The 19,287-nt window shown below is 38.1% G+C and overlaps 1 protein-coding gene across 3 annotated transcripts in view; it reads right to left on the bottom strand.

Moving 5' to 3' along the window:
- CFAP99 (cilia and flagella associated protein 99) overlaps positions 1-19,287 on the bottom strand; it is a 53,253-nt gene that overhangs the window by 10,480 nt on the left and 23,486 nt on the right. For all 3 annotated transcript variants that reach the window (XM_038136572.1, XM_038136573.1, XM_038136574.1), the window contains exons 6-12: positions 17,543-17,723; positions 13,250-13,330; positions 10,132-10,197; positions 9,133-9,192; positions 5,023-5,111; positions 2,527-2,731; positions 656-797 (exon numbers count right to left, since the gene is read on the bottom strand). In XM_038136572.1, the coding sequence (XP_037992500.1) occupies positions 656-797; positions 2,527-2,731; positions 5,023-5,111; positions 9,133-9,192; positions 10,132-10,197; positions 13,250-13,330; positions 17,543-17,723 (824 nt within the window). The remainder of the gene's footprint in view (positions 1-655; positions 798-2,526; positions 2,732-5,022; positions 5,112-9,132; positions 9,193-10,131; positions 10,198-13,249; positions 13,331-17,542; positions 17,724-19,287) is intronic.

Here is a 19,287-nt window from a genome sequence, read left to right as displayed (position 1 = left end):
CAGTCTGGTATTGGTGGGAGGAATCATTAAAGAAACAAATGAGTACTTCCTACATCCTCCATCTATCCTTCTATTCAGCACATAAATGTACTATATACATACACAGACACTTTGAATTACTGCTTTGTAATTTCTGTTCTCATTTGTACATACTGTTTCATTACTTAATAAAAGGATATTATAAAATAGAAAATATTCACAGCCTCCCAAGCTATGTATATCCTAGAAATGACTGAATTGCAAAGGCTGGTAGGCTCTGCTATTCCATTTTGGAGTGACTAACGCTCTTTGCCTACCTCAATCCATATGAATACAAGTATGGAGATACACAAGCAGAGAAGTCTGCCTTTGACAAAGAAGTAGAGTCATTTACATGTGCTGCTTTTAGATGGAAGGGAAGCTGGTTGCAGAACATTAGTGATGTATATCCCCTGTTTAAACTAAGAGTAGTTCCCATGACCAGTAGCTTAGAATTTCTGATCTGCCCATTGCCAGCTGATTCTTGAATTCATTCATGGGAATGTATAGCCTGGATCTTTCCCTCAATTTCACTTTCCCTTCTGTAAAAATTGTAATTGGCCCACTAAAATAAATATGAAGTAATTTGAGGATATTAAGCATCACCTCTCATTTTTTTTTCTGGCAATATATATACCTATCTGTTGTTTGTATTCCTGGATCTTTGCTTTTACTTGCTTTACATTCTTGTGTCCTTCCATGACCTGTTCCACCAGCTCTTTCATTTCTTTCTGTTCCTGAAGACGTTTCTCTGCATACAGGTGCATCAGCTCTGCTTTCTAAATCACAAACAAACAGGTGAACACAACTCCCGAGAAGTGGTGATCTGAGTGCCTCAAATCATTGAAACAGGGTAAGGACAATTGGATTCAAACCATTACATCATCCACAAAAGTAGAAAAGGACAATGGCTGGGGACAAGAAAGAGCCCCACATTTAAGCTTCCTTCTGTGTGTTTTATTTACACACAACTGCCCTGCATGACATTTGTACTGCTGTTTTTCATAATTCCCTCCTACATGTTTCCAAGAGCAGACAGAAGGAGTCATTTCTGGATCTGGTTGTGAGATAGCAAGAACTGTGCTAATCTAACATACTGCTAGTTATGTGCCTGCAGGAGCATCTTGGGCCCAAGTCACAGCTCTGTAATATCAAGTCCACTTTTGGGTACCACATTCCTTTCTTTGTCAGAGGAAAGGAAGAAGCAGCAGGAAAATTGATTTTCTCAGACTAGATTCCTAGCTGCTCTTCCTGTTTTAGATGGAAGGCCAGAGTTTTAAAAGAAGGAAGCAGGTCAGCACGACAGCTAAACATTGGAGAATGTCTGGAGATCTGCACGGGGATGACATGCTCTGCTTGTTGGCAAGCAACGGGAGCTATGTGGAATTGGTTGGGTTAGAGCAAGTCTTATTTGCACATCCCCAAATCTATTCATTTTGAGACATTTCTGCTAACAAATAAAACACATATGCTCTGAAGTTGAAGTGAATATAACAATTACAATACTTTTGGAATGAGTATGAGCAATTATACTATGTTCAGTTGTGCACTAGGGTTCACTTTAAGTTCTTGCTATAGTCTTTCTAAACAAACATGAAGACTCAATGCCAAAAAAGATTGAAAGGTATTATAGGGCAGAAAAGAAACTCATTAAGCAAATTTTCCTTTTATAGCATGGTCTTTATGAAAATTTTCTACATTTGTGGTCTCATTTTGTGTTGCTGAGACACTGCACTGACATTTGTGAGATGGTCAAGAGACAGGTACTGGCCTACAGGGCATAGCAACAAACTGGAGAAATAGAAAAGAATGTGATGATGGATGGATGTGAAAAGTTTCAAATCTATAGTATTTGGTGATTCTTGATCACCTGTTTAGTTTATAAGAAAAACACTAGGAAAATGTAATATGAGTTGTGAAAATAACAAAAAGATCTAGCAATGATTTTGAGAAACTGTGATTTGCCAGATTGAAAACAGTGTGAAAATATTTCTTGGCATAAATATGCAGCTTTCCATATAGATGGATCCAAAGAGGGCTGTCTGTCTGAATTTTCACCTAAGAGAAATCTAGATGTGTCAGATAGCATGAAGTAAATTGAATTATATCAGTTTAAGAAAACAAATGCATTCATATTTGTGGCTCTCATTTTAACAAGATAAAGAAATTGGTTATATATTGTTGATTTCAATGCACATGGTGCATAGTATCTCAGTATCTGTTCAAAAAGGATTTGCATAATGACAGAATATAGGGGAACATTCTTTGACCTTCTGCTTTTATTCAATTTACTTCCTAAGTGTTAATCAAATAAAAAGAAACTGGTCAAAAGTACTTTCATGTATAAAGCATTGCTGTATCTGGAAGTTATAGCCCTCTTTTCCCTTTGTTTGCAGACTCCAGTGAGTAAAGACACTGCCTAGAATTTTACACCTCAAATAGCAGGTATCTGCTGTGATTTGCATAGATTAGAAATCAGCAAAATTTGAGCATCCCTGTATGTATTACCTCTTCTCTCAATAGACAAGCTTTCTTCTTATTTTCTTGGGTTACATTCTGATGGGCTAGAACTGCCTCTTCATAACTCAGTTTTCCTTGAAGCCTCCTACACTCAATTTCAGCCAGTTGTTCTTCCAAATCTTTTCCACGCATCTGTTTCTGCCATTCCAAGAATTCAGATGGGTCTCCAGCCCCTTGTTGCAAATTTTCAACTCTGCAAGAGAGAAAAAAGGAGTATACTATTTCAGGAATCTGGCTTTGTAGCCCTGCCTTGGTTTGTAAAGCATTTCCATAGCCTTTGATAGAAAGTGTTTGATCTCTGCCAAGAAAAAAGGCAGTAATCACAAAGTAATTTGACAGATATATTTTAATTCCAGTCTAAGAGGTGGAAGTCTAAGTCTATGTGTAAAGCCTGAGAAAGCCAGACTGGAAGAAAGTGCATGAGAGCATGGACCTGAAAGTTTTCAGTAAAACAAAGCCCCAAGAGAGGGCAAACTTTAGCTATGTATGGATTCTAATAAGGAGCAGAGAGAATCAGGTAAAAGGATGTACATTTTCTCAGAGGACTTCTTTGCTTAGAGGTTGAAAGAAAAAATAACTTTCCTCTTTGACAATCTTCTTGTCCACTTTAACACAGAGAACAAAAAACTTCTGCTTAACCCTATTTCTGTTTTGTTTTTGTTCAATTAAATAATATTGCTGTAATGAGGCAAAGAAGTATTCAGCTCTTAAACAAAGTCACATCCCTATTTTTGGTGCTCAGCTGAGAAAGAAAAACATAGCAAAGCCCTGGGGCAGGTCCATAAAAGCCCTGCAGGAGAGGAGGGAATGAGCCAATAACTAGGGCAGAGACACAAACATGGAGTGAATTGCCTCTTACTGCTGCTCCCCCATGCATATATATGTGATACATCTATCTCTCTATATATCTATATATATTTATATCTCTATATATATATATATAACTGTTTTGTCTTAAATACAGCTGAAGATTAAAACTCATTAAGATAAAATAATGTCAAGTTACAGGGAACTATTCCTTTGCTGAGTGGAACAGATTCTGCCAGCTAGAGTGAACAGTAGCATATGTAATATGGAAGAACCTCAATATATGTGAATAGCTGATAACAGAACCTGAGTGATATTTAATTTACCTGCTAAAATCCTGATGTATGTACCAATACTGTTAGGTCCAAAGATCAGATCCAAACTTACACAGTCTTTCCAGGACTTAAAGTGCTATCAATATTTAGTGCTTAGCCTGCTAAGCCAGGTGGATAAGAATACTAAAGCAGGATGACATGATAGAAGTTTTATCTTTATGAAATTTTTTAGTGAAAATGCAATGTGATTCTAGCTGTAGAACACAACCTTCAGTGGCCATCCAGGAGTCACCTTTTCCCTCGTAAACATCCTCTGAAAACCTGTGTTGCTGAATAAGGAGGAATTCTTTTGTCAGGATTTCTTAGAGTGCTAAATGCACAAAAGGACCTGCAACCTCTTATTACCCCCCTTCCCCACCACCCTGGATTCAGTGCTTGTGTTCAAAGACAGCTCTGCTGCAGTGTGACTGTCTAACACTGGATAGGACTGGAGTGAAAACAACTCTGTGAGGAAGAGCTATGAAAACTCCTGGTTGGTGTGTGTGTGTAGTTTCTTCCCAGGAGACACATTTAAGCCCGCGTTAACAGCCTTGGTCCTTGCCTAAGCTACTCCACAGATCAGCCTGCACCCAGCCCGGGGCCAGGTTGACCCTTCTTTCTTGACTTGGCTTCCTGGCTGGACCTCGGGCCAGACTTGTCCCTTTGGACTCTCATAGCACCCTTGGCTGACTCTGCTGCCTGTCCGTCCCTGAATCTGTCCTGCTGCCTGTCCCTGAATCTGTCCTGCTGCCTGCCAGGGGACCGTGGAGCTGCTGTCAGTGAGGACACTGTCCCTACATGTCCTGCTGTCACTCTCAGCTCTTCGCTTATCTTGCTTTAAGGAACAGCACATTCTTAGTGTGCTATATCTTATTGTGATAGAAATGGACAGGTATTTTTATGTACATATAAACAAGTACAAGTATTCAACTTGGCATGTAGTTGACCACAGCCATTGAAGAAAATTTAGATATATTAAGTTATTTGGCTTAATATAGATGCATCTTGTACAAAGGACACAGAAATAGATGTGTATTCAGGTCATTATTTAGTCTGGAGAATTGGAATAAATATAAAACTGATATCTGTTGGATTTGCAAGTGGACACTAGCCAGAGTGCTAGATCAGAACACAGTAACACTGTACAGCATCTACACAAAAATAATTACTTTACTGTAGACTTTTTCTTCAGTCCACTTCAATCCACTTCTCTCTTCCTTTGTCAACTGTTTTTATATAATAGAATGACCTACAACAGATCCATTCATTTAGTTTACCTGGAATTCACTTAATTATGTTTGATGTGGCTCATATCCTATATCCAGGGATGTGAAAAGCAATCTTAGGTGGAGCGTGCTCCTACCTTTTGAGCTCCTCTTCCAATTTCCGCTGGTAGAGGGCACCCTCCCTCAAAATAGCTGCTGTGTTTAATTTAATGGGTATATTGTCAATCTGTCAGGAAAGGGAATGTATATTCCATAGTTAGTAATGTAAGCCATGAAACAGAGTATAAAAACATCTCAGTGGGTCAAATAAATTGACCCAAGACAGCATAAATTTTGCTTAAAGCATTCATCTAGCATTAATCTGACATTCACAATGAAATTGCGTGCTGTTCATAAACCACTCAAGCTGCTTAAGAAATCAGCAAAGTCCCCCAAGTGGATTATAAATTTGTAATCAGTCTTGGACCATGTCAAATCCCATAGAATGTCTTCACTTCCTTTCATATTTTCCAGTGCTCATATATATGCTGTGCGAAACGATTTGATCTGTTTTGGACAAAGACAATGAACTGTCTCTCTGAAAGACCTTCAGTTAGCCAGAACAGTGAAGTAAAACAAAAGTGGCACCTTTCATGGGGAAATCTTTGAAGCATTTTATAAATAATCACTATTACAATGTAGAAGTATTTCCAAGACAACTGGAATCACCCATTGCCATATCCATTTTCTAGACAGAAGTGAAGAACAGTTCTCAGTGACTTTCAGGCTCAAGGTATAACTTGGACTAGATCCTGTGGCTGCTTGGTTAACTCTTCAAAGTATTGTTGAAGACTGACTCCCAGACAACTTCTAAATACCGAGGGAGGAAAGGATCAGTTTCTCTGCCAGTTAAAATTGTTCCTTGCACAGGTAGAGAAAATGGGTCACCTTTGCAGACACATATAAGAAACCTGATCTGAACCAAGGCAAAGCAGTGCTGCTGAAATAAGAACTGGGATCGTTCCTGCAGAAAACAAAGCTTAATCATAACACATTTGACTTCAATCCAGACAAGTTCTGTGTTCAGAATTCAAACACTTATTTAAATTCCAAATGAAGAACTTAATGAGTAGCTGAGAAACAGATGCACAGAATCACTCAAGCTACATACTGCAAATATTGTATGCAGAAATATGAACTGAAGTCTCCTAAAATACATAATTGGAAAAAGCATGTATTATAAATTATATTAATTAGGTAGACTGAGGATAGCAAACACATTCCATCACCTAGAATTCACTAAGTAAAATTACTGTTTTTACGCAGATAGCATATTTTAATGCAAAAAAATTAATTACCTGTCAGTTTTTGACAAGATGATGATAACTTGAAGAATTTTGGAAAAGAATCCAAACCAATGTATTTTATTCCTTTTGTTTGACTTACTATGACTTCTTAATGCCCCAGTGATGCTCTACCTTTTGATCTGCATCTCAACACATCTCAAAGCCTTCTGCATTGAAAGAACAGTTTGTCTCTCATGTCTGTACTGTGTATAAAATGTTACCTTAGACATTTTCTGACACATGTAGATGTTTCTATACTTTTGACAGTTTTCTGTGTATACAGATTTCATGTTCTGTATTTACCAACTATAATTTGGATAGAGAACTGAACTAAGAACGATTATGGAAATACCTTAAACTTCAGTTTCACAGTTTATTGACCAGAAATCTGACTGACTATGAGAAAGAAATATGGAAATGTAGTTTAAATAACTGTGACTTCCGAGACATGTGCAGGCAGGTATAAGTAAAATAACTGAATAGATTCTTCTATGTCATATAGTATCAAGGAAGTTCTGAATTTTACTCATTCTCTTCCTGTCGTGAGATATCTTCCTTTTTTTTTCAAGATGAGAAAATGGAAGTAAGTGGAAAATGACAGAGCACTAATTCTTGTGGGAAAAAATAATATTCACTATTGCCACCTAATGAACATGGAACAACTCCCCAAAACCAATAAATATGTAAAGAACAAATATGATATGAGCAAGAGGCAGACTGAGACAGAGTGATGATGCATTTGTACTGTCTTATTCTCCCAGTGAAAAGGATGAATAAATACTTTGGAACAGCAAGAGAAATAATTGCTGCTGCACATGATATATGTCTCTAAAATAAAAATTAAAAAAAAGATTCCATATACTGTGGGTGTTCTAAAAAGAGGAAAGACAAAATACTAGTTGGTTAAAACATTATATATTTTCATTAATTTGAAGATAGATTAAAATTTTATATATATATATATAATTTTATATATATATATATATATATATATATAATTATGTATATATTTTTAAAAATACATATACATATATATATCTTGGATAAGCCTTCCTCTTAGGATTTGTCTACCCAGAGAGTGGCACAGGCAGGAAGGCAACAGGAATAGAAAGTATTTTAAAAGTCAATAACAATATGCCTATCTCTGCTTGAAAGTTACAGCAGCATCTTGAATATCACTGAACCAACCTTAAGGCAAATGTGTTTAGACAAGATAAAACTGTTTATGCATCTAGAGGAGATACGAACAAGTTTTAGAAGTGGCCCTAATCAATGCCAGAGGATGCCAGATCCATATTTTTCTTAATGCAATTTAGGTAGATGGCTTGACTCTTGGTAGTCTGCACTAAAGTTTTGTTATTTTATATTATCAGAAAGGGCAATGGAACACACAGAGTTTTGAACTGAGCCCACGTAATTACAGGTCATGTATGTTTGTTTTAACTAGGTAAATGTTCCCTGGTTTGGGTTTTTTTTTTCTCTTTCTTTTTGTGCAAAATGAACTAGTATCTTATTACCTTACTGTAATTTAAATGCTGCTGGACTGTAAGCAAGCAGACTGAGTAGCTGATATTGTTACTAAAGATATCTTCAGTGTGTGATAAATGCCAGACAGGCTTTAGAAATACTTGCCAGATGCCCAGTCCTCCAAGCAGAGAATCAATCTTTTCAAAGTGTTTATAGTACCTAAATACACAGTTTTAAAGAGTAGGCAGACCTGCTCACAAGATATTTGAGAACATAATACAAGCACAGCTGAAATTATTCTGTATAAGAACTTGAAACAAATGAAAGGTGTCAGATTGAGCAATACAAAAATGAAGATAATCTGTAGTGCAGCTATTGCAGAAACAGCAATGTGAGTTTTCATGTGTTAAGGCTGAACAGCTCTTTTCTCGTGTTTACAATTCTCTGACCCTTGAAAATTCTACAAGAGAAGCAATCAGGATAGTGGATTTCATGACCTCAGTATGTGTCTGAAGGAAAAAAGGCAAACACCCAGCCTGATTGTATATTGTGTATAAGGCAGTCATTAGCTGGAATGATTGCTCAGCATTCTTTAGGATCTCATTTTGAAACAGTCATGTACTGATGCAAGATTCTTCTGTCCTTATACTGAGTTCTCAAACCAAGGTTTCACAATTCCTTTTGCTGAGGACAATTCCCATTTCATAATATTTTACATAAAATCTTCTCCCTTTGTAACTGAAAACACTGTTAAAACAATATGGTTACATTGTGCAACTACACACAATTTACCTCAGGGAACCAAAAGGTTTTGATCTCCCTGACCAGTCTCACCCAGGACCTCCACTCACATCATCTGCTCACTGGCCTGGGAGCCCCAGTCAGACTCAGAAATGGGTTTCAGTTTCCATTATGCTGGGAATTCTTCTACTCCTGGTTGTCTCTCCATTTCTGTCTCCTGCTATCAGGGACCTCATTTGCTGTTGTAGCTTTGTCTCCTGACTAGACTTCTGGGTGGACCCCAGATCTGACTTGTTACCTTGTTTTGTTCAAGGGTGACTTGCGATCAGCAGAACCCATCACTGCCACCAACCTCCTCACTTTGAGACAGCGTGTCCTGCATGGCGAGGGCACTGCCTGTGCTTTCATCACCTTTGGCTCCCTATTTCTCTTCCATCATGGAGTAGCCCTGCTCTTGTCACTCCCTGACCATGTCTTTTTGGATTATTAATGGTGCATAGGACAAAATCTATGAACCATAGACCCAATCCATCCCATGCTCCTGGCCAAAGACCTTAGTGTAAAAACACGGGTTCAAGTCGAGTTTCCATCATGACAAGATTTGTACTTGTGTCAAATTTTCAAGTACATTTGACAACAGTTCCTTAAAGGTTACTTACAGTAACCTTTGTTACAGTAAGTAACAGTTACTTACCTACAGTAACAGTTACTTACCTTGCTTTGGATCTTTTGAGCCTTGAACACTGATTTACTCTCCATACTGTCATGTATGTTCTGCAGTTCAAACCAAAAATACATTATTTCATTTTAGAAACAAATTTTCAATTACCCAGCAAAAGATATTAGGTATTTATCAAAACTAACATAGGAATATTCATCAAATATTCTTTGGAGAGTAAAAAATTCTACATATTTTGGAATTGTAATATACACAAAAAGTTGCTATGTACACCCAACGTAGTAGGAGTACAAGCATACAAAGGTACATCCAAATATTGATTAAAATAATGCTAAGAAGTAACAGTGATTCTTTCTTTGACTGTGAAATATTACTTACGTATATATATGAATATATTAATCTTTTAACTGAAATAGATACTGAGAGGACAAAATAGGATGCCAAACACACTTCATGGAATTATTAATTAGTGGTAGAATTCTACTGATGCTTATAAATTTAATGATGTTAGCTATAGATACTGATGTGAAACTGTCTGGTATCATGGGAATGAACACAGCGAATAGAATATGCAGCACTGATGCTGAAATGAATGTATTACATACATAGATTGGTGACTTAACTGTGAACTGGGAATCAACCAAAGCAAGGATTCTGTATGAACGGGACCATTATTCCCTCAGCTTGGCTGCTCTGTGGCATCAAAGTTAATGGAAAAATAATATGTGGATTTAGAGAAATATTGACAGTTTGGAGATTTGTTGGAGCAATTTCACAGAATGGTTGCTTGTCTCAAAATTAGGAAAATTATAAAGCAGCACCAGAAGTATAAGAAAAGGGGGTTGTGCATTATGCATAAAAATAGGTGAATGCTGGTATAGGGATGTGAAATGACATTATAGCTATAAATCATAGCACAAAATTCTTAAGCCAAAATAAACATATTTTTAAAATAGTCTAAGATATCTTTAAATACTGCAGTCATATTTCATCTCCCTACTGGGGAATTTTTCAGTATGTGTTTTGCACCATACCTCTCTCTTTTCAGGCTTGATGGTTGCACACCTGAACTGGTTAGTATTTGCTTCCAGGAGCAGATCCTAAAATTAAAACGATTATGTTAAAGAGTGTGGTACATTTGAATTCTCTAAGAATAATTTCATGTCTCAAAAAGTCTTGTAGCCCCAGCCACTATATTCACAGAATCATAGAATGGCTTGGGTTGGAAGATCATCTTGTTCCAAAGCCTCTGCCTCAGGCAGAAACACCTCCCACTAGACCAGGTTGCTCAGAGTTCCATCCCACCTGGCCTTAAACACTTTCAGGGATGGGGCATCCGCAACTTTTCTAAGCATCCTCACCGTCCTCACAGTTAAGAATTTCTTTCTAATATCTAACACAAACCTACCCTCCTGCAGTTTGAAGCCACCCCTCCTCATCCTGTCACTCCCTGCTCTAGTAAAAAGTCTCTCTCCATCCTTCCTGTGGGCTCTCTTCTGGTACTGGAAGACCACAGTTAGGTCACCCTGAAGCCTTCTCTTGTCCAGGCTGAGGAATCCCAATTCTCTCAGTCTTTCCTCATAGGAGAGGTGCTCCATCCCTCTTGGTGGCCTCCTCTGGACTTGCTCCAACAGGCCCATGTCCTTCCTGTGGTGGAGCCCAGAGCTGAATGCAGTGCTGCAGGTGGGGTCTCAGCTGAGTGGGGCAGAGGGGCAGAATCCCCTCCCTCACCTGCTGCCCCTGGTGCACTGGCTGACCCCAGGACAGGGAGGTTTCTGGGCTGTGAGTGCCCATGGCTGGGTCGTGTCCAGCCTCTCACCCACAGCACCCCCAAGTCCTTCTCAGGGTTGCTCTGGATCTGTTCATCCCCAGCCTGTGCTGCCACTGGGAGCTGCCCTGACGCAGGTGCAGCACCAGCACTTGGTCTTGTCACAGCCCATGAGATTCCCATGGGCCACTGCTCGAGCTTGTCCAGGTCCCTGTGGATGGAGTCCTGTCCCTCAGGTGTGTCAGCTGCACCACCCAGCTTGGCATCACCTGCAGGTGTGCTGAGGGTGCCCTCAATCCCTTCATCTGTGTCATTAATGGAGATGTGAAACAACACCGGTCCCAAGATGGATTCCAAAAGCTTGACTTAGTATTTACATACATTTTCACTCCTGATTAAAGACCTGAAGTAAGCAAGTATTGATTTTCTACACAGTTCTGCCTGGATGTATCCTTTGCACAGGACATCAGGCCTTTGATAGGCCTGCCCGTATGAAACATGCTGCTTGTCCTGATGCCAGCTTAAAAGTATGATAATTATCAATGGCACATCAGTACCATTGGCAGGAACTGTTTCCAGACTGCTGACAAACAACGGCTTTGGTTTTGAGATACATTAGAGAATTATGATCAGGGTATCACTGCACCAGGGGTTGATTCAATAGGCAAATCCTTGGCATTAATGGTCCTGTCATTATATAGGGAAGTACAGGCAAACACATTTCCAGTTTTTTATATTTATTTTGGTTGTAAACCAAATCTCTAATCAAAGCTGCAAAACACAGACTAGATTTTCTAATGGCTTTCTGGGCAGCAGCTGATAACATCAGTGTTTCTATAACTGTCTAGAGTGTGGCTTCCAGTGTTCTCATTCCTCACAGATGCTCAGATGTGGTTCTTACAGTTACAGCTACAGCTTCTGCAGAAATGCTATGAAATAAATTATATTTTTCATACATATTTCTGCTAGGACCCATCATTTCAGCTTGGTTAGCAAACAGTCTAGGGAATTGACCTTTGTGAATGCTTTGGATGCCTTTAATAGCATTCCAGAAGTGACAAAAACTGCTGTTATTGTAGCTATAATTTCTGTGATGGTTTATCTTTGTTTCTTGTATTAATGCATTTTCTTTATTGAAGAATGTGGTTGGTTGTTAAGTGATTTTACAGTTGTCATAGATTTTTGATGGTAGAGGCACTGTGATATTTGGCTTTTCTTTCCCAGTTTTTCTAGAAAGTTTTTAACATGCAAATAAGCACACAAACAAATAGATGTGCTTTCCCCACTATATGGAAACTATAAAAAGATAAAAAATAATGTTGTATTGTTTTATAATGAAATCTCAAGCATAGGTGATGGGCCAGCAAAAGGAATGCAAAGTTTATCCCCTTAGAATCTGTCACACATTAAAGCTTTGACCACAGTTTAGGAACAGAATCCAGTGTCCCTTTCACATGGCCATGAGGACAGCCAGTAATGAATAGACTCGTATTAGCTAGTAAAAACTAGTCAGGCATTTTCAGAATGGGGCTGGGAGACTCCTGATAAAAAGAAGCCACATGACATACCTTTTATCAAGTTTATATTGTTATTTGATTGCATATGGTGACAACAGTGTGGGAATGGAGAAAGAAAGTGGAAATGGACATTTAATTAATTCCTTTCCAAGGAGAAGACAACAACAATCTGCTTTAACTATGAGCTACCTCATTGAACAAGATTCATGTCAAAGTATGGATCAAATCTGTTGGTATTTTCCAGGCCCTCCCTTCTCCTGCTGTCTTAACACACAGACCATGCACTCTGTTTCTTTACAAACCAGAATGACTTCACACTCTCTCAGTCTGCGGAAGGGAATGCATGAAGAATATGTAAGAGTATGATGTCTGCACAAAAAAGTAGTCAGAATCTGTTGATATTTTAAAACAGTGAATAACGTGGTTATTTTTCAGTTATTACAGAAAAAAACCTCAAAAATACTGAACTTATTTTGAAATTTGAAGCCTTAATAAATAAGTGAATACCTTATATATCCACATACCCATGGGACTAGAAGAACCATTGTGAAGAAAAAGTAATCATGTTTATCATGTTTCTGCTACTTTACATGGCTGCTTGCAAAATTTCATATATAGTACTTATATAGTGAGTAAATGGTGGACCTTGTCCTGGACTATTAATAATAAAATAAAGAAAATGGGAAAAGGGTGCTAAAACAGAGTAGAGGATACAAACTTCATGACTCTGGAGAAAAAGCCATGAGCTATTTAGTGGCAAAAGCAGATATGTTTCAGATAAAGTTCTAAGATTTGTGAAGATAAAACAATAAAGAAGAACCAGTTTAGAAGAAAGGAAGGGATAGAAAAAGAACAAAATACACTTACTTTTGCTTTTTGGATATTTCTTGCTTTTATTTCCTCTAGTTGCTTTCTTTCCTTTGGAGGCTTATAGATGCTTGGAGGAACCTATATTAAAAGACAAAAATCTCCAGAATATGGGATATAAAACATTCCAAGTGACACATTCTTGCAGCCAAAAACAAGCTCATCCACTTTTACTGGAGAACAGCAGCAGTTAATTTTTTAAAATATTGATTCTTTTCTATTAGTGCCACTCTAGAAGACAGGGACAGATTCCAATTAGTTGGAACTGCCCAACTTTTCAGTTCTGTTCAATATAACATAACCCCTGCTCAAAAGACCGAAAGAAAGACAATATTGGAAGTAGTACAAGAAAGGCTAAAGCAATAATAAATCCTATAGGACCTATCAAAGGGAGAAAAATGTTTCCAGAATGGGAACAGTTCTGTTTGGCATTTCATAAACTTGACTTTCACAGCAACAACAGCCAGATAGGGCAGCTGAGTAAAGTTAAGCTGTGGCACTGTGTGTGGCAGTAGGAACGAGTTATAGACTCCAAAGAAGTTCAGGGAAGAGAAATCCTTTGTAGTTTAATAAATACCCAGGAACTTCATTGTAACTGAGGAGGTCTTTGAGCTGAAATGGTGGGACCCTGAGAAGGAAGCTGGAGAAAAGCGGCAGATGTCCCATCCCTCTGATCTTCCCAGACTTCAGTGTTTAAGCTGCTGGGAAAAATACACTGGGCAAAATGGGCTTTGGTTTACCATGGCTGTCCCCATGTCCTTGTAAGGGAAAACCATTGGAGGTGTGGATTAAATATTTGGCAGGTGAAGGACTCAGAGGGTCCTTCCAGCATCAGTCAAAGACCTGGGAAAGCAATCACATGTCAGCTAAAATGACCAGGACATGACTGGCTGTCAGTTGGATCAGCAGGACACGAGGGACTTCAGGTTGCTTTCTGTATTTGCTTGAACAATACATTTATCCCAGAGTAAGCTCTGAAAAAAGACTGGATGTCTCTTTGATAGGAGTGGGTGAGAGGGTCTGACAGTTTACAGGACATCTGCCTAAATATTTATCTTGCTAAAAATGTGCTAGATCAATTAGAAGTTACAGAATTAATGCAAGGATTAATGGGGAAAAGATATATTCTGTCTTGTACTAGAGGTCAGTTCAGGGAACATAGGAATCCCATCTAGCTTTGTTGGACTATATAATGAACTACACCTTCCAAAAATCATGAATCTGATGGACTTTACTCTGCCTTTGCTATGTGACATCTTTATCTACAGGTAGAACAAATGCACAAACAGAAGAAGCTAGGAATTAAATGCACTGGTGAGACTGCTCAAGTTTTTTTGTGAATTTTGAAGTGAATTAGCAGTGAAAGTATTTCCCAGAAGTATCTAAGAATTTTTATAATGCTTTTATGGATGGAGAAATGAAAGCCCAGATGATTTGCAAAGGGTTCCACAGGCAGTGAGTATCAGTTTATTTCACTCTTCTTCCTACTCATGTGCTTTACCTGCAAACTGCACTCATCTGCCAGAGTAAGCTGAAAATCTCTCCTCAGAAACTGCTATGCTTATTCCAAGTAATTGAAGGAGGAGCCTTTTCCAATAGCTGTTTCAAAAACATTCTTTGCCTTGTGATTTAGCCCATGGCAATGAGTACAAGCAGATAGACAGACAGACAGACAGTACAGTCCTCTTCCAATTGTTGGAAGAGGAAAAGTCACTATAAATAAATTTTAAATTAACAGCAACAGAGAGATCAAAAAAGGCCAAACTGTACCTAATTAATCCAAATGTGAAAAAGGGGATTGGGAATAAGAGGCACCAATTTTGCTTTCCTTCCCCAGGCACTGGTCAGCCTCACATAGCCTGTGGGACATCCCTTAACCAGAGGATTATTTAGGGAGCAGCTACCACAAGAAGTTTAAGGAAGAAAAGAATGAATAACCACTTTGAACTTTGGTGCTCATCACTCTTCCATTTTTCAAAGTTACTGTAATAAGATGGACAAGGGAAAGCTAATGCAATGTTATTGCATTATGTGTTTTTATTTTTATAGATAATATCACAAATATACTGGTGGGTCTATATATTTGCAAACAAAACCTTTCTACTAGCTAAATGGTTTCACTCATTTAATTATTTTAAACAATCAGTAGCTTCACTCATGAAGCACAGCTGAAATAATAAATATCTAAAAATACATTAAATTTGGCTGAATGGTGTTACAATAACATCCCAGTGCAGCCTTTTTTAATTTTAATATACGATTGGTTTACAGAAAATTTTAAAATAAAATAATTGCATAATCTTATCATTTTAGTATAGTGCTGATATTAAAAGAATGGATTTTGTTACTCTAGGCCAAGATATCCAAGAAAGTTGAATGTGTCTAAATAATTTTGCATGTTATCAGGTTTGTGCACCTGTCTCCATTTGTTTCCTTTGCACACCTTGAGGTAAAGCATTCATTTTCCTTGTAGAACTGCATTTATGAATGTGTGCATGCATATGGGCACTCTTGTGTCTGCATCCATGTGCATGTGTGCCAAGGCCAGTGGAGACAAGGATTTATAACCTTTAGACCAGATATTTGGAGTGAATTGTTTTATTATTAAATCTCAAAATTAAAAGGTTTTTCCTTTCTACTGAGTGACCCCCATTTTTGATGAACATTTATGATGATGAATGATTATCCTAAGCTTCTAGGGCCGTGTTACCCTAAGGCCAGTTTCTTTCCAAGGCCAGTGGGGAATCTCATCTCATTATAGGTCAGTAGGACAACTGCCCTGTCCTCTGCAATAACCCACAGCCCAGCCCTCCCCTGGGAAGGCAGAGTGTGCTCAGGGCACAGGATGGCAGTGCCAGCTCCTGACCCAATGTGTGTCACACATCTCATCTTAATTGGAAAAAATTGCCTGGAATAAAATAATGCTAGAAAGCAATACCTAAAATAATAATCCTGCTAATCAGAGTGTACTAATTGCAGCACAGGGATGCAATAACCTATTGCTCAAATTCCAGATGCCTCCATATAGTTCTGTACAGCTGTTCCAATGTGGAGCAGTAACTGTGGGTAATGGCTACAACAGTCCCTGCTGATAAACCATGTGACAAGTTCTTTGACAGGTGCATGAGAACCATGAGTAAAAAATTGGTATCTCTTTTGTGAGAAAATGGATGAGAACATTTCTGTAGCAGATTATAGGATATAATGTGGAAGAGCTTTATTTCTTTGTGTTCCTTTGAATTACAGAGAACCCTCCACCATGCAGGAGCCACACCATGGCTGGCTCTCACCCTACTGACCCTCCCCTGCCACGTGAGCTGTGCTTTCAGTCTCTGTTCATTTCAGGACATAAATTGGTGATACTGGAAACAATGTGGCAAAGTAAAGTGAATCTTAATTTGCTGAGAGAGGTACAGAAATGAAGAGGTGTCACTACTACACTAATGGCTTTAGATTCACACAAGCTTCAAATTTGCAAACCTGGCCAGAATGTAAACCAAATTTAGTGTAATCCAAAACACACAAATGAACTTCACTAAATGCATCTGCATTAAAGCAACTTTATTCTAAGAGGGGCTGCACAGCATAAAGTTCTAAAATGACAGCAACATGACTCATTCCTATACTGATTAAGTAGTTATTAAATGCAGTTTTTCAGAGCCTGGTATTAAGCTGTTTCAATGTAAAATCCCATTAACTGTATAACACACTACCATTAAATTGCTCTGCCATCCTAAGATGTAAATGGTTTCTAAGAGCATTCAACACATGTATTATTTAAAACCTGAAGTGCTAATACAAGGTGGCAGATAATGCCCAAATCTATGATTTCTAAGTTCACTTCCCACTGCATTTAAATACAGATGATTTTGCAGTGTTTATTAAGTTAGTCATAGTAGCTTAATCTCAGATCCTGTTTGCTTTACCCCAGTGAGATAACATCAGCTGTGGGTCTCTGATTTGTACCAGTGTAACTAAATCACAATCTGAGGCAATAAGTAAAATAACTTAGCATTTCAAAGACAAATCTAGTCTCATTTTTACATGAGCAATGAATTTAAACTGAAAGCTTTAATTTTAGAGATTCAGCATTAAGACAAATAAAAATAAAATTCCACCTTCAAGGAAGAGCTGCAAACCTAGAGTCCACCTCATTTCCAGTGAAACTGCTTCTCCATTTATTTTAATGAGAATTCATTTGCAAAAAAACCCTAAATTTAGATTAACTCCCCTACCATTTTGTGCAGAAGCATACATGAAATTTAGTGTCTTTCAAAAAATAAACCAACTTACAGGTTGTCTTTTTGGCAGTACTGGCAGAGGTGCTGGTGAAGGTGGAGGAATGGCACGTGGCTTGGGTACAGTCAAATTAAATTCCTTTGGCTGAGTGACTCTTGAAGTCTTGACAGTGGTGGAACGATTACTTAATTTATCTGTGAGCTTTTCAATCAGTTGCTGCACTTTTGGCTGCCACCTACAAATAAACCCAGATTTTTCAATTTTATTTTGTTTTCCTCCTTCATACAAACTTACAAGCACTAGATGAGGTTGGCATTGGTGCAAATTCTGTAATGCTTTCTGCCATTCAACTTTATTAAAACTAACCTATGAATCTGCACTCAGGATTTAGCTATACTGTGTTATTTCACCTCTTGATAGATGCTATCCACCCAGATTACTAGTAGTGAAATAGCCACAGTTTTTATGGAATAAACAACTATCTGGCCAGTTGGTTTTGTGACAGGACCAGATTAGGAGTCAGAAAAGCAGCTGTCACAGGCTAATTGCACACTTAACATACTTAGATGAAGAGCTATGAACAGTGGTCTGAGTGCTGCCACATGTACCAAAAGAGCACATGCAGATCAATCTTAGAGCACAGGCAGTTCTAATAGAAAAAAATAGAAAGATCTAAGGAGTTTGGTGAATTATCAAATAAACCCTCAATGAGCCCTGGGGGCAGCCAAGAAGATTTTGATTTCTGTAGCTTTGGGCTTGTATCAAGGTTCAGACCTCTTCTAAGGATTGACAGGAAGATGCAGATTAAAGGTAAAACACAAACAGGGTATCACAATCTAATTACAGTGACAGCTTCAAGCCAGTTATTCTTCCTCTATATATGGGTTATCCTTATATATTACACATGCAATGGAGCTTCCCCAGAACTTAAAAAGCAGATGACAATGAAAACTTACAGTAAGTTGTTTCTATGACTGTTACTCTGTTACGGTCATTACAGGGTGAGGCTTGCAAGTAACTTATGCAAGTAATGAAGCTCCACTAAAATAAATAAGACTCCTTTTATTAACCTCACTGATATTAGAAAGAGGAACACAAAGACACATTTAAAAGGATTTCAGCTACTGAAATGACTAAATTCATCACTACATCCTTAGACCCCTGAAGGATGTTTCAAACCCAGTAACCAAATCTAGTCTTGAACATTCTTGTTTAACTTACATTTGCCACTTCCAGGCAAAACATGGGTTCATTACTCTGAGTGTAACTGACTGTGAAGGACAGCTCCAATAAACTGGGTGCTAATGAAACAAGCAGGGGTCCAAGCCTCAGCCTGCATGAATGTGTATGTGCAAGAACTCTGTGGGTATGGATGTGTATCTCTGTACCTCCCTATCTGTATTTTTATACTATTCTAAGCATTTGTTATAACTAGAATCACTACAGTGCAATATTTTGAGTCAAATTCTGACTTCAGATATATCCCTGTCATCCCTGTAGAACTCAGTGGAATTCAGAATAGTACAAGCCAAATATATATTTGCTAAAGTGCTAATAAACTACACAAAGTGGAAGGATTATTCTAGGGACTTTGATATGACAGAACCAGATGCAAAACTCCTTTTCAGCTGATATTGTTCATAGCATGTTTTTGTCTACCATTTTTTGCCATCATCTGGGTTAATCCATACTGCATTGAGAAGGATGACTGAAGTCACATTGGTGTAATTTGTCCATTCTGGGTAAAAATGAGAGTAAAAAGTGACCCAGTAGGCTACAGAGCTACTATTTCTCCACAT

The sequence above is a fragment of the Motacilla alba genome, chromosome 4 (genome assembly GCF_015832195.1).
Source record: "Motacilla alba alba isolate MOTALB_02 chromosome 4, Motacilla_alba_V1.0_pri, whole genome shotgun sequence".
NCBI lineage: Eukaryota > Metazoa > Chordata > Aves > Passeriformes > Motacillidae > Motacilla > Motacilla alba.
Note: the sequence above shows the minus strand (reverse complement) of the source record. Positions and strands in the feature narration are given on the sequence as shown.